The sequence below is a fragment of the Rhododendron vialii genome, chromosome 1a (genome assembly GCF_030253575.1).
Source record: "Rhododendron vialii isolate Sample 1 chromosome 1a, ASM3025357v1".
Classification (NCBI taxonomy): Eukaryota; Viridiplantae; Streptophyta; class Magnoliopsida; order Ericales; family Ericaceae; genus Rhododendron; species Rhododendron vialii.
Genome location: NC_080557.1, coordinates 7,931,914 through 7,947,941, shown reverse-complemented (window position 1 = coordinate 7,947,941; position 16,028 = coordinate 7,931,914). Strand labels below are relative to the sequence as shown.

The window sequence follows — 16,028 nt, the reverse complement described above, 5'->3', positions numbered from 1 at the left end:
CAGTAATTCTGTTTTTCATCTGCAAACAGTCTATATAACTCAGTCTTACTAATCTTTTGCAATGCTAATATAGGTATAGTTTTTGTTTTTGAAAGGAGTGGAGTAGAGTTCAAAACACAACTATACAACATCAATTACGAGTTTTTGTGGGGTTGAGGACCATGCTTGTGAGAAAGTGTAATTGGTTGTATAAGTTGTGTCACTAGTATTGGTAAGGTAGGCTAGAGTTGCTTGTCACAAGTATTGGTAAGGTAGGCTAGAGTTGGATCAAAATAAGGTTCGTATATCATACAACCTACTCAATTCAGTATTTGCATTTCAAAAACCTTTGTATTCCTTTTATCCTTTGGACTTGTTTCATAGGAAAAAAGGCGTTACCTATCATGGTATATTTTATCAGTTACGCTAACAACCGCTTACTAACAAATGCCTACTGGTTGGCCATTAATACTCGTCAATGTTCAAGGTTTTAGTTCTATACACTTTCAACACAGTTTTATATACTCCACAATCTCGCACTTTTTGAGCCTTAACCACATGTTTCGTGGGCTGTGATAAGCATTTTCCTATATTGGTTTGTATCATAGCCAACAAAGACAAAGCATAAATCTTGTAATAAACAAAAATGATCATATCTACACAAAAAAAGGGAAAAGAGTGACACAATTCAGCTAAGCTTGCTTATCTTATTGACTATAAAGAACAAATTAATCAACGTACAGCCTTTCTGAGCAAACTGAAGGAGGAAAAGAAAGTAAAAAAAAAAACAAGTCCAATGAGGAGAATCAGCACCATCTCTAGGATCTGAAAAAATCTGGCACCACCAACACCCCTTTAACTATACTATAGGCTGAGTAAAGAGTAGCCTACATCTACAAGAACTAGATAAACTAGATTTTTCACCGTCACTTGCTAAAACAAAAAAATCTTGAGCTTCCACTTGAGAAAAAATTACGGCGAAACCCATAAAAGAGAGATACAATCTGGAATCTTCACCTTTGAGGTTGATCTGAATTGGGTGCGACAGAGGAGGTGAATCTTCACCTTTGGCTTTGGGGTTGATCTGAATTCGGTGCACCAGAGGTGGTGCTAGGACCAGCACCATTATCATGAGGAGGAGAGGTGCCCCATTTCCCTTCTGCTTCTAGTGGCTCAAGGACGTAGACTCCACCATCGGTAAGTCCTAGCGCAAATTGACTAGGTTCGGATGGATGTGCAGCAATGACAAGGGGGTGAACTCTTGAGCTGCAAATTTAACAGTAAGAAACTTGGAAGCGAGGTAAGAGAATCTCCAGCGGACACCAAAACTGTATTTTTCTACTTTGTTTACCTTGCATTTTTAAGATGAAGTTTTTGTAACGTAGTTCAGCAGCATTTTCAGATTTGATCATTTTATGTTTTTATTTATTCATTTGTCTTGTACGCAAAAGTACAATGCATTAATAGCTTTGAAAAGAGTACATACCAATATAAACCAACTATTTTGATGTTCGTAGGATGTTGCTATTCTTCAAATTTGGAAAGTGAGAATTCTAATCTAATGGATAAGTTGGCATTTGAGGAGTCTGCTGAGGCAATGAAATCAATGCTAAACTGTCAATATTTTTTCAGATTTTAACAGTTTTGTAGGCCTGCTGGAGATCTCTAAAAGGAGATACATATTCTCAGATTTTAAGCACAAGGGAAAATTGAACCTTAGGTTGGGCGGAAGATAGGAAGTCGGGTTAATTCGGCATCTCAATCTGAGGTTTGAAGCAGTGAGAACACCAACACTTCCATCTTCAAGACTGACATATATTGATTGGCTATCACAGGAATATGCAGCATGTGTGATCTGAACACTTGCTTCACGGGGCCACTATTGGAGAAACACAGGATGAAAATATCAGTGTAAGAAGCTAGGATAGAAAACAAATTACGGGCAAACTACAAACACAGACATCAAACAACCTGAAAGCCATTTTTTACTGAATAATTAACAAAAAAATGTCAAGGCATGCAGTTATATGGTTTCTGTTGCAGCTAGTCTTCCAGAGAAGGTTTATTATTCAGAGCAGAAGCTACAAAGCAATATAATGGAGCTTCCCAAAAGTTCAATTTTTTTCCAGCTCTTTCAAGCTGTTTTCGGCTCATATCAGAGATTCGAGAATATAAAAGCAGAGCATTAATAATCTCCTGAAACAAAATAACCGACAAGGAAATCCAAGCTTCAACACTTAAGAATTAAGATCATCAGAAGAGAACACAACTGATGCATAACTACTTAGCAAAAAGAAAAACTTATGCATCACTGGATACTTGAGCTTCTAGCAAGCCGAGAAGTCCAATGATTGTATTTAAAAGGGAAAATTCATATGCTTCACCTGCTTAAGACATTCCAGCTTAGTAGCTTCATATATGGCTATCTGAGTTTCATGGACTGCCAGTAGGTGAATCTGATCCTGGTGAAATTGCACGCGGGTATCTGCAAGAGGAGGAGGTGTTCGCCCGCTTGGAATCTGCAAGTGTTTACTTGTTTGCTTTTCCCATCCATCTGTGCTCCAAACACACAACTACAGACACAAAAAGGCACCACTTACAAAATAGGTCCAACAAGCAACATTTTGACACTTTAAGGGACAAAGAGAAATGATCCATAGATTACAAGCTAATATGTTTGGTTCCCCAGAAGCACCACCGAATAACTGAAACGCAGAAAATGTACTTTTCCCGTAGATCCTTATTTTTGTCCCTCTTGGGAGTTCCAACTTTTTGAGGAGACATGAAATGATTACATCTATATTCAAATTTAATGACATCATTTCCACAATTGCCCCTATATTGCACCTACTTTGCAATTCTTATATTACTTTTGAGGGTTATTTTTGGAAATTCATCAAGTTTCCACTTGAACTTTTAGAAAAGGACCAACATTTTGGAACATCCCAAAATGGAATAATGGACTAACAATTAGGAATTGAGGGAGTAGTATTTACATTCCCGAAGTACACATCTAGGAGTAAGCTCTGAAAGAGTAGGTACTCTCTTGAAATGTGGTGGCTTGGGCATTCGAAACTTGAATGTCATATGGGGATATGTGCAATGGAAAAAAAAGAACTCCATAGCAAAGGGAATACCACATTATCATGCAAAACAGCAAAAGTGGTATCACCAACGACGCAATAACAACCATGTCATGTTTGTGTTCTTTGGGCAGCAAGCATCAAGACAATGAACCTAAACATGAGCCAATTTCCTAACCTGAGAATCAGCACCTGAAGATACCAACACATTGAGAACATTAGAGAAGGCGAGGCCTGTTATTCTTTTCTGATGTCCTTTGAGCTTGGTTTTGACCTGATCAAACAGAAGATACAGAACATCAACATGGCACCATGGATGGCAATAAAATGACTTGAGCGCTAAACAAATTGGACTTCCAAATCGATCCAATGATGGTTTCTATAAAAAACATGTTAGCAAGGAAAACAATTTATAGACATTCAACTAACAAAATTAAGCTTTGGGTTACATAGACTTTAACCTCATCAACTCGAACATTATATATTTGGATAGAAGAGTCATCCATGCCTATAGCAATGATATTATTGTCTTGAGGATGGAAAGCTAGAAATGTTGCAGCAGGTGGAGGGGGCATGAATGTTGTCATTGTCTGCATTAGTAGTAGCAGAACAAATTAGTGAAGAAGAACAAACAATGACAAATTAGAACTAAGAAAGCAAAGCCTACTAAAAGACTTTCAAAATAGCAACCTAGATTACCTACTGGACGTGAACCATAATGTTTTGGACATCATATAGTCCTCTAAAAAATGACAAGTTAATACAACTTTATTCTATAAGTTTCATCTTCCAATTTATTTTGCGAGCCAAGAATATAAGCTGAGAGCTAGAGTAACTGTTACAGAAAGTGAATAATATCGAAAAAAGCACAGCAAAATTTCTTAAGAACCACTAACTGAATAACTCGCAAGGGTAGCATCCCAGCCACCGTCCAGCCAGTAGAAATTATTCGACCGCACAAAGAATAGTCTATGCAACAGTCATTTACCTTGAACGTCATCATGTTAAATAACGAGATTTTCCCTCCTGAAGCTGACATAACATAAGAGTCATTCTTTGAAAGTGCAAAGCACGGAACAGCATCCTCTGGATTTGTATCACGAACATCATTTGTCATCAATATTCCACTTGAAGGTTGCCAAAGCTGTGGTGCAACACTAGCAGTTGCCTACAATAGGTTGGCAAATTGAATGCAAATGTGTAAATAACAAAGAATCTGGTATGAAGTCACGGCAAAGCGATGCAAGTTTCTCCCACAGACGACTCAATACCTTGGCAGTCAAGTTCCGATCATTTCTCTGCCATTTCCAGAGCTTGTGCGCCGCATCAACTGATAGTGCCAAAATGGCCAGTCCTGAATTTGTATACATCAACCTAGAAACCTGAAATTTGAAAGCAACAAAGTATAGAAAGGTTAACACTACGAAAACAAGGAAAGGAACAGAGCAAAACAAGAACGAAAACATGCATCTACAAATCTCAACCCAATAAATTCCCAAGGAACTGGAATACAAAACAAACCGCACATTTTATTGCAGAAATTTCAAGATTTCTATCACCCCCTAAAAACAGCCAATAATGTATTACTCAAACTTTTCTTGATCTACTGATAAATCATCCTATCCTCTCGTGTGTCAGTCCCTCCAAATCTCAACCCAATAAATTCCCAAGGAACTGGAAAACAAAACAAACCGCACATTGTATTGCAGAAATTTCAAGATTTCTATCACCCCCTAAAAACAGCCAATAATGTATTACTCAACATTATCTTGATCTACTGATAAATCATCCTATCCTCTCGGGTGTCAGTGCCCTCCATCGAACGTCAATAGAAATAGCAATGGCATTGGGCAAATGCAGAAAACACAAGCTTGTGGAGATTAGTGCATTTGTAGAACGAGTTGATCAACTACTTTGTCCAATTTAAAACTGTATAGGCAGGAAACAATCTTTTAAATCTGATTGTTAGAGCTTGTCCCACACTGGTTATTTATAACCTTCAAAATAATTATACAAGTCTGGGTAGCCTCTCTACTCATTGCCAATTGGTATTGAGTTGGATGCTTTAACATGGTATCAGAGCTAGATTTTCTAAGGCTTTGGGACAAGACTCTCTTGATTGATTGCCCCGTTGTTTGTGCCTTTTAAGTGCACCTTGTTTGGTTGTGATCCCTATGATATGGATCCATTGTTTACCTCTCCACGTGCAGGTTAGGGGTTGCACATGCAGGGGAGCGTTAGAGTTGTCCCACATTGGCTAATTATAACCACCAAAACTAGTATCTGAGCCTGGGCGGCTGGGTAGCCTCTGCACTCATTGCCAATTGGTTTTGAGTTGGATTCTTTAACACCGATCAAACAACTGACGGTCAAACAATTTCAAAAAAGACAGGTTATAACTCCTCTTAATGCACCCATTATTAAGCTTCTTTGTTACAGTAAAATACAACTACGACATTTTAGATAAAGCAAGTTTCTTTCATTAACTAGACAGTCTATACTCAATAATGAAGCATCTTAAAACCAATGCAAAGGAAATGAATATCATGTGAACTGCATTACTAAGAACATATTTATCTTTAAGTAACACAAAAGGCAGGATATATGAGAGAGAGAACAGAAGAACAATATGAGCAATTCTAGAGAATCAACACAATTGCCTAATATGCTTGAACAGAGTGGACTTATACCCTTGTTGCTGGCAAAGTATCTGGAAGCCTCAGGGATCGACATTGTGATGGTTCATTGATTTCTGTCAGTTTCCAGATCCTAGATTTATCCGCTGACTCATCAGCTATTCTGGGTTTTACATCTGCCAAACTTCGATTATCACCATTCTACAAGTAGGCAAAAGGAAAAGGATGATCATTGACTCCACTAGCATTGTAGACTTGTAGTAAAGTAAAATGGTAGCATGTCAAGCACACTTTTCAGTGACATCGAGAAATTATGACTAACTATTAACTACATTAACAAAATCATAAAATAGAAAGGAATACAAACAGGATTCCCAAATGGGTTTGCAACTCTCACCATTGCAGCAATGGATGCCATCGAAGCAGCTCGGTCTATGATGCTAGATCCACCAGGTGCATTAGCAGCACCAAACGTTCCCAGTGTAGGGGCCTATAAATACGCACATATGCAGCATTATTCGATATTATGTAATTCCTATAAAGTCTGCTCAAGGTTGCAAACCACTTTACCTTCACAACAGCCGCAGAGCCAGCTCTAGAAGCATCAAATGACCGGCTGTCGGCCATCCGTAGTACTCTGTTCCCATCTGTATTTGCTAGAATTTTGATACCATTGTCATTTGTTGAAACAGCCAACAAAAACCCTTGTTTGTTGAATCGGATACAAGGAGAAGCCTGAGGTTCAAATTCAAACAGGGATGGTTGGTTAGTTAGGGCTGCACACAAAAAGAAAATAAAGAAGAAAAAAAACTGCTTGAACAGTGAAACCGTCAAGATCAAACTTATCTGTACGGTTTGGTTTCGGTTCACTAAATAGAAAACTGTAGGATTTCACTTGTTAGGAATTTGAGCTTACGAATCTGTTTATCGTGCATATACTCAAGGGTCTGCTTACTTTTCAGTTTGAGATATTAATTGGTCTCTTATTTTCCAATCTTTAACCGGTAACAATTTTACTAGCACACAACGAATAAACCTTTAATATGGTCAATTTGAAGAATAGATTGCTCCAAAGATTACAATGTCATTAGATTTCTAACATGTAAATGCATGACTACTTGAAATCAATGATAGCAGGAATTGTCTTGGAGCCATGAAACAAAACCAACCCCAACAGCATTCTGCAGTTTGGTCTGGAACCGTTCAGTTTATGAATTATAAGGAAACCGCACCAATCCAAACCACGAACCCTTTTGGTTAGGAAGAAGGATCTTGGCAGATACAAGTACATTGATGGACATGTATCTAACAATTACCAGTAATCCACCATCTGCATCAGTAGTAGTCAATAAATTAACACTGTCCATGTCCCAGAATTTGATCAAGGACTCGTCGCCAGCTGCCAAGAATCGGTTCTTAGTGGTATCAAAGTGCACAACCCCTTCAGATCTTTTTGCAAGACCATGATATGTACGCTTGACAGCTCCTTCACCTTCATTCCACTCCACAAGGAATGAATCCCCTTCTTTATTGGTCCCACAGGAGAACAACCTGCCAAATGCCCCCCATTAGATCATGACACTGAGGCTTCAGTTGGAATTTTTGTACATAGAAGATATACACAAGAAAGGTAGAAAATAAGAATCATCTTGTGAACCTGGTCCCATCAGCACTGTACACCATTGTGGTGGATGAATGACCTGGAGCATCATAGTCAACTCTAGAACCCAGGTTGTCATACAACCATGCCTTTATTTTCCCATCAGTTGCCGTTGAAAAGATAAACTGGGGTAGAAAGGTAAAAGAAGGGTAAGACCTATATAATGACGAAATCGGTGCATGCACCAAATTCTCAACAAATCAAATTCAATCAGATAAGGTATACAACTTTTGAAGAAGAGTGAGATAATTCTACCAAAGTGCTCCAACATGAACTGTGCACATTGAAATAAGAGAGATACAATGACATCTACACAAGCTAAACTCCGAGCTAATTGAGAGCGTCCCACTATTTTTAAAGGCCATTCAAAATCTTGTAATATTCCAAGAAATCGATATCAATGTAACATCTGAATATGTCCTCCTCTGCATATCATTAACTGGTACCTAGAGGTGGCAATCTCAACCCATATCTTTCTAACCCGCCCAATCCACCCATTTATAACCCAACCCAACCCGCCCATATTACAAAACGGGTTGATATGGGTTCAACCCATATAAACCCATATTTACATGGGTTTAGATGGGTTGAAAATGGGTTCAATATGGGTTTGAATTAAAAAACCCATTCTGCACAAGAATCAGAAATTGGTTCCGTTGTTAAAGTGATCAGTGAGAAACAGTCTCTCCCATAGCAATTTAGTGGGATTGTACCAGAACTGGGAGTATATTTTCTAATGACTAGGGTTTTTTTTTTTTTAACCTTGGTATTTTTATTTTTTTTATTAGTCCTACAGGCCGTGTAATATTTTTGTATCTATTTCTCATAAATATGAATTGCATGGGTTTAGATGGGTTGAAAATGGGTTCAATATGGGTTTGAATTAAAAAACCCATTCTGCACAAGAATCAGAAATTGGTTCCGTCGTTAAAGTGATCAGTGAGAAACAGCCTCTCCCGCAGCATTTTAGTGGGACTGTACCAGAACTGGGAGTATATTTTCTAATGACTAGGGTTTTTTTTTTTTTTATAACTTTGGTATTTTTATTTTTTTTATTAGTCCTACAGGCCGTGTAATATTGTTGTATCTATTTCTCATAAATATGAATTGCATCCGTTCATTCTCGAATAGGACTGCAAACGAATCGAGCCGAGCTCAAACTCGAGTATTGGTCTTGTAGTGGGACCCGGGGGTGCTGTATTGCACCCCCGCACTACACGTGTAGTGTGGCCAATCCGGCTACACTCATATGCCGCTGTTTTAAAAGAGGAGAGATTAGATCATACGTTTACTAATTTCAACACCCGTTCAAAATTTTGATAGAAAAAATGATTAGGATTCTTTGAGGTTAACCTTATCTACTACTAGTATATAGGAGTATATATATTTTACGAATTTTGACATTTTCAAGCCAACTCGGCTCATTGCTATTTGTTATCCGTGTTTCTTTTTGAAGCATTCACAAAGTGGACTCATATTCAACCCATACTGGGGGAAGAATAGAGGAGAAGAAAGGGGAAAAATAAGGAAAGGGAAAAAAAATATTAGAAAAAAGAACGGGGCGGGTTGGGCGGGTTTGGGTTTGACTTGACCCGTATCCGACCCGATCCGTTCCAACCCACCTACTATTTGACCCGTATTTGACCCACCCATATTCAACCCGTGACCCATTTCAACCCGTCCAAACCCAATCCAACCCGTCCATTTGCCACCCCTACTGGTACCCATAAGTGGCCATTGGCCACTGAGTGGGACGAAATGTTAAATTGGGTACTTCATGGATAAGAAGTGTTTATAATGGCCATATCATAGTGCTTGCATTGGAAGCAGCATGGCTACAACTAGGTGGCAGCGGCAATCGTGAAGGTGACTGCCAAAAGTTGTAAACACTGGTGATACCAATGGTGGTAGAGATGGCACAAAAACATCAATGTACTCTTGCAACTCTTGAAAGTCCTTTCTTTGGAGTGGTGTGTCAAATAGATTCCATATTTATCAGTTGAAGCATGGTCACAATATCATAGAGAACCGTCGAAATATCAATTAATTCATGCCAAAACAATGGGATACACTATCCACTATTGTTTGTTGAAACTGGAATTCCTAAACTCTTTCCCAAAACACCAAAAGAGGGAAAAGAAAGGAAGAAAGATCTATACTGATAATGCTTTCTTTAATTGTTACCTGAATGCTTTCTTTATAATGTGTACACACGGAATAGACAGGAGCTTCATGACCCTCAAAAATATACTGCCTAGTCCCTGTAACCGCATCCCACACCTGTAGAAACATAAATCATTATAACCAAAGTCAACCTCTGCATTACTTTTACAGCAACGACAGAAAACAAACCTTAATGGCCCGATCGTCCCCACACGTGACAACTGAAAGTTGCTTGTTTGGATAAGAGAATGCAAGATCATTAACACTACCACCATGAGCTTCGATCTAAATAACCACAACAAAGATAATTAATAAAAATAATTTTGGCGCACACATATATAAACATAAGAAAATACCAAAAGCAAACTCAGAACACCAGGGCATTGACAGGATGAATGGACAAATGCGATTGATGGGACACAAACCTCTAGGTGGTTTCTTACATCATCACCACCATGGTACGAATATATGTGGACAATGTGCTTGGAATATGCAACACCTGATATAAGGAAGGGATATTAGAACTAACAGCATTCCAACTTCTCGGAATTTTCATAGCACTGCACTGTCAAGGGTCAAACTACAAAAATGACTAACGGCGGAAATTTTTAAAGCAAGAAAAATTCCTTTCAACATACCAAACAAGGTACCATCAGGACTCCAAATCACACGGTTGATTGGTGCAGTATAACTATTGGCTAGAGATGCCTGATACACAAATACAAAACTATATTAGTTACACAAAGAAACCTCATTTTTGGGTATAAGTTACTTTAGAGCGTGTTTCTTGAACTAGAAATCTACGAGATGTGGTACAATTAATCACACCACAACGAGACCAACCTGCGAAGGCATTGAGCATTTTCCAAGGTCCCAAACCTTGAAATTCCTCACAGCAAGCCTCTCCCGACTACCTAGCTCCCATAGCATAATATCTCCGGTGTTTGTTCCAACTACAATGAGTGATCACAGATCAATATACATAAACAAAGACAAAAGAATTGTACAAGCTAAGCATCCAGCATCCGTGAACTTAAATCAACAAAAGAAACATGAATTGGAGGACAGTTGGAGCTAACCTAGTAGTAGAATTTGTTGAACAGGATGAAAATCCATACTCTTCACAACTGAACCCTGATTTAAAGTCATAACAACGGTCTTGGGCAGATCATCAGAAGAGTATGAACTCTGGCCATGGGCCTGAGCAGCGTATCCAACAGGCATAATATTGACAGGCAGATTGGTCACCTGTTAATGAGATAATGGTTTTGTAGGTTTAGCGAAACTCAAACAACATGAAAACCCTCATTAACCTAAATGATCTAAGTAAGTTAGGCTTCAACTTAGAGCTCATCATGCCGCACAGGATTAAAATGTTCCAAAAAGCAAACAGCAAACTTGAGGACATACACATGTCAACACAAATATTTACATTGCTCCCTCTTGTCAATAGTATAAAATAAACTGAACATGAGGATGTTCACCCTGGAATGTGCAATATATATTCTCAAAAAATACATACAAGCTAGCAGCCGTCAGAATTGAACACACAATTTGAAATTCCTTACGCCCACCCATCCCTTCCTTTCTATATGAAGTTGCAGTTAAGCATTCTTCCTTTAAGTTCTTTATGCTCCAAAAGATCTGGATTGGAAAATCTAATAACATGATGTCGCTTGCACAATTTACAGGAAAAACAGGAAAATGGTGTATTTGTTAATGAAAATGTTCCACTCTCTTCCTAATACCAGCATGCAAAATCTCATAACCATTTTCCTTTCATTGAAAAAAGACTTGCTTGTTTCAGAGAACTAGAAGAAGGCTAAACAAATGAACGGGCAGGGTGAGGGAAAAAAGGAAGAAGCCACTAGTTGCTTCAATTTCTACTGGAAAGAACGTCAGCATTCCTATCATTGAGAACTCAATAATACAAGTGATTCCAAGTTTCTAAAGTCCAAGTCAAAACCATTACTCAATTGTCCAATAGGACCTCGTAATACATTTTCATACAGAGCAAACTTTGACACCAACATACAACTCATATTGCAACACTTGATGACTAGGGGCATCCTAGTGAACAATTCGAAATAAGGCTTGAAAGAAAGTAATAAATGCTCCCGTAAAGGCCAAAGCTTCGCCCACACTTACTTTCAAGTTTAAAAAGAAAATAACTCTTAGTTTTCAGAAAATAACCCCAATTTTAAACAGTTCAATGAACTATACAATCACTCCTGCAAAATAAAATCCATAAAGCACACCACGCAAGAGCATCATAAATATGCATAAAATCTTCCATCAAACCAAAAAGATAAACGAAACAGAAATACAGAAAATAAACAAGCAAAGCTCTCTAACTTCTGGTGGTAAAACTCCGAAGTCAAGAAATTTAAGTTAAGACTTCCACCAAGTCCGTGGGAAATACAAAGGAATAGTTACGTACTACTTCATCTGACATTCCAAAAGGTCTAGATCTCTTCAGCGCATGTTCAGAATCTGCTGTCTGATAGTCCACAGCTGCATTATTCGGAGGAGTCCTGGGCCGCTTCAGAATAGCTGATAAAATGGACAAATATGTAAAAGGCAAAAAGAAGCTCAGTAATGAAAAACCTTAGGTCGATGGGAAAGAGAGGTAGTGCCAAAAAAATAAAAATAAAATCTTCTTAAAAATCAGAAATTCAAATAGTAACTTCATTTCAACAAAAACAAACAGAAATAAACCTTTTTTTGCTAAAGCGTTATTCTAAATCCATTAAGCATAGGCAGTAGGCCGCCAAATTGCAGCAATCAATAACCACTAAATTGTAAGTAGGAAAGGATATATACAATACTTCAAGTACCAGTATTATTTGGCGTTGTGAAACCAATGGGCCCAGCAGAAGAAGATGGGTGAGGAACCGCGGATGGATTAGCCATCCAACCTGCTAGAGATGCTGGCAAAGGAGCTGGTGCTGGCTGGAATGGCTAGAATTTTGGAAACCCAAATCAAAGACACAGAAAAATGGTCAAATTTATAGCAATGATATTTTAAACCAACTGAATTACTGGAATGACTTCTTTCTACTTCCACTTACACCATGGGCACCCAGAGGTGGAAAACCCCCGGATTTAGGAACACCGCCCATTAATGGGTGGGTGACAGGGGAAGGGGCACGAGCACCATTTGGCTGTGACTGCCCGCAAGTATGGTCTACAAACAGGGTTTTTATGTCAGGGTTAGGCTTTGGAGTCTTGCATAGCTGGTGCTGCCAATTCAAGCTGCAATTAAGTAAAGTGGAATGGAGTGATGTGGAGTGCCAACTTAGGGTATATATCTTAATTAGGAAGAAAAACACAAATCTGCCAAAAAAAGAACAAGCAAATGACCTTTGGTTAATAAGAGTCCGTAATCTCGAATTCTTCAAATTTGGAAAGGTTAGCTTATCACGAAACAAAGGGTTCGCTTCAATCAGCTTTTTCAGTTCACCAAGCATTATACCCCTAGCAGACTTGGTATCTCCGTATTTAGATAGCTGCTCATTATCTCTACAAATCAATGTACTTATGTTAGATGCCCAAAAAAAAATATGCTAGAAGCTTCTATTATAAAACATTAAACCAAAAACAATCAACCCATCAATACTTAGATTTGCCATACCTAAAGTCTTCCAAGGTCAACAGCTGTGTTATTTCTTTAAAGAGGTCCTCGTTAAAAGCTGAAAATACTTTCAAGTCCTTCACTAGAATTTCCACACCTTTAGCGCGATCCTTCCTACAATTATTTAAAAAAAAAACTAAATAGCATTAAGCCATATTTGGCAAGTTAAAATAATCTGCCAACTCGATATCAACAGTTTCTCACTTACTTGTCTAGGGCTTCTAGGTACTTCTGCTTTCGGATCTCGAAGAAGATCTTCATTGAATATCTGTTATCATCGACCTTTGTGAATCCAGATAAATACTTCTCCACCTCATCCCAATCACCATTTGTTACCATTTCCTCAAAATATCTCATGTTGAAGAAAAACCCGGACTCTTGCTCAAGTCTCCAACATACAAAGAAAAATGAAAAACATGTACCAAAAATTTAGTCCAACCAAAATATACATAACTAATTATCTCATCCTACCAAAAATCATGACACACAGGTATATCATATTGTACATACATATAAATAAGGTCCACGCATAAAGAAATCAGAGGCTATAAACTCATAACCTCCATTGGTTGCTCTAAAAATGGGGAACAATAGACAGAATAATCCGCTGACGGCCATGCTAACTTAAGGTGAAAATAGTAGTAGTAAAATTTTAAAAACTCAACCCACTTTTCACACATTTCGATGCATTTTCACATATTCCTCAAGACTTTTAAGATATATTCCAACAGACCTTTCTAAACGTAACGACAATAGAGAGAGATTTGAATTGCGATGGGTAATTTCTATTTTAACTATAATCTCCGCCTAGTAGGAGTTGTTAAGCATTTTCCATTTATAAATCTTGGGTTCTAGCGTTCTGGTATCCCAAATGAATCGCTGTCTATACAAGCTAAAAAAGCACTGACTGCTCAAGGTTCGGCTCAGCTAGATTCAAGCTGCATATATCACCAAAAAAGGGGAGCAGCAAGATTCCTGGATTTTTATTTCTTGCTTTTGCTTCATGTTAAAAAGATCGGCCATTTCTTCTTGTATGCAGCTTCTTCAAAAAGACAGCCAGAAGCTGGTAGCAGTCATTACTAGTTTTCTTATGAGACAAGTTCACCTCAATCTGTGATGGACCGCTGTATCAAGTATTGGTTTAACCTCATAGCCTAATGATCCTACTTCTAAGCTCGTATTTCGTTTAGCACCTCAATAAAATAAATAGCACAAAATACAGAATCAGGACAATTGAAGTCCTTACCTGTGAACACTATCTTTGAATTTCTCTTCATCTAGAAATTGAAGTATCAGAAACACAAGCTCTCTGCTTAAAGATGACATATTTGCCTTCAAATCCACCAAAACTGCAAAAAAACAAGGAAAATGATAAGTACACTCCTTAGGGCGGCAGATAATGATAATGTGCAAAAGATGTATCGCTATCTGAGAAAAATGTATTGGCATCCACAAAAGTGTATTCATATCCGCGAGATTCGTGCTGAAATTCGAACTCGCTTGGCATTATACGCGTATTATCCACAACGGCCGTCAATAGCAAGACCCATAAACCCATTAAGGAAAATGCTAACAACAGCCTTAAGGCGGTAGACAACGGGAAAAAAGTGGTCATTCATAAAAGTGTATTGATATCCCTAAGATGCATATTGAAACTCCAACTTGTACCGCACTATACGTACAAACGGTGGTTAGCAAGACCCAACTATTAAAACAACTACTAAAAAGCTGTCATTAAATCCCGAAAAAAAAAAAAAAGGGAAGGGCTAACATAAGCCCACTAGGCACGGGATAATACACAGAAAAAGGCAAAATAGTTAAAACTCCAATACAGCTTTCCCAAATATCTATGCAATTTGGCGGATATCTATGCACTATTTGCGTATATCAATACACTTTTTGCTATTATACAAAGCCCAATAGGCTTTAGTTAGCATTTTTCCCAAAAGAAAACTACCCTTAATTTAAAATTTAACAACCTAAGCCCTCAGATCTACATCAAAAGAAGAAATCAACAGACTTCAGCGGCAGCACATCAAGCAACACAGTCCTCAGTCCCATCGATTAATCCAGAAAATACTCCAAATCAACTGCATACTCACACAAACACATACGTGTATATGTATAGGAAAATTAAGAAGAGAGAGAAAATTCGTACCTTGATTGAGAGAGAGAGGGGAAGGGATCGGAGGGGTTTTGTGGAAGACGACAGCGGGGAGGTCTTTTACTAGTCTTTTCTCTTTCTCTTTCTCTCTCTAAACTACTACTTTCTCTCTAGGGATTCGAAGGGGAGAGAGAGAGAGAGGAAACAACAACAAAGGGTTTGGGACAAAATATATACAGTTTCGAAATCGCGTACGAGACGATAGGGTGCGCGGCTTAAAATGGAAGTCGTGATAAGTAGGGTAGGTTATCAAGTGATAGGCTGCTTTGGTTATTTCTGGAGGTGATAGGATGGTGTGCTTATTAGGCGTATTAAAAAAAGATCCATACGTATTTATAGTCCGGCTGGTTTTGCGAGGTTTCCGAGGTGGGTTTACTTGGGAAATGATTCGGTGTGATCGTCGTGGCGTAGTTGTTGTGGAGGGTATATCCAGGATCATGCGTGCAACTAATGAAGTTGACTTGTGACTCCGATCTGAATTTTGGTTCGTGACTCTGATCCGTCTTGGCGACAGTTTTCCAAGCTCTCCGACGTCAACGGTGAAGCTGTGCAGCCGATCCATCTCCAATCTTCCGCTTTTGATTTGGCTTATTGCAGCGGGAATAAACTTATTATGGATTCCATGGACTCTCCACCCACCTCTATGGGTTTCGACGTTTGTTTGTTTGTGTTTTTTTTTTTTTTCTGTTGAATTTTATTTTGTTGTTTT

The 16,028-nt window shown here is 38.3% G+C and overlaps 1 protein-coding gene across 1 annotated transcript; it reads right to left on the bottom strand.

The window, feature by feature from the left end:
• Positions 1-666: 666 nt before the first annotated feature.
• Positions 667-15,503, bottom strand: LOC131315878 (topless-related protein 4-like). The gene is made up of 26 exons (XM_058345102.1): positions 15,314-15,503; positions 14,402-14,504; positions 13,364-13,543; positions 13,156-13,269; positions 12,885-13,043; positions 12,593-12,776; positions 12,359-12,482; positions 11,962-12,074; positions 10,601-10,769; positions 10,365-10,474; positions 10,160-10,229; positions 9,947-10,020; positions 9,711-9,806; positions 9,543-9,638; positions 7,356-7,483; positions 7,015-7,249; positions 6,269-6,433; positions 6,096-6,188; positions 5,753-5,899; positions 4,334-4,444; positions 4,051-4,230; positions 3,524-3,652; positions 3,241-3,336; positions 2,364-2,552; positions 1,695-1,858; positions 667-1,245 (listed from the first exon to the last, which is right to left on the bottom strand). Exons 2-26 carry the CDS (start codon positions 14,479-14,481, stop codon positions 1,041-1,043), a joined length of 3,411 nt encoding a protein of 1,136 aa, XP_058201085.1. The 5' UTR covers positions 14,482-14,504; positions 15,314-15,503; the 3' UTR covers positions 667-1,040.
• Between the last annotated feature and the right edge of the window lie 525 nt (positions 15,504-16,028).

Coding starts and splice junctions, on each gene's coding strand:
- LOC131315878 (XM_058345102.1), bottom strand. CDS start 14,481: ATGTCATCTTTAAGCAGAGAGCTTGTGTTTCTGATACTTCAATTTCTA. Junction 13,270..13,363: donor TACCTAGAAGCCCTAGACAA/GTAAGTGAGAAA, acceptor AAATAATTGTAG/GAAGGATCGCGCTAAAGGTG. Junction 5,900..6,095: donor TGGCATCCATTGCTGCAATG/GTGAGAGTTGCA, acceptor GCCTACTTGTAG/AATGGTGATAATCGAAGTTT.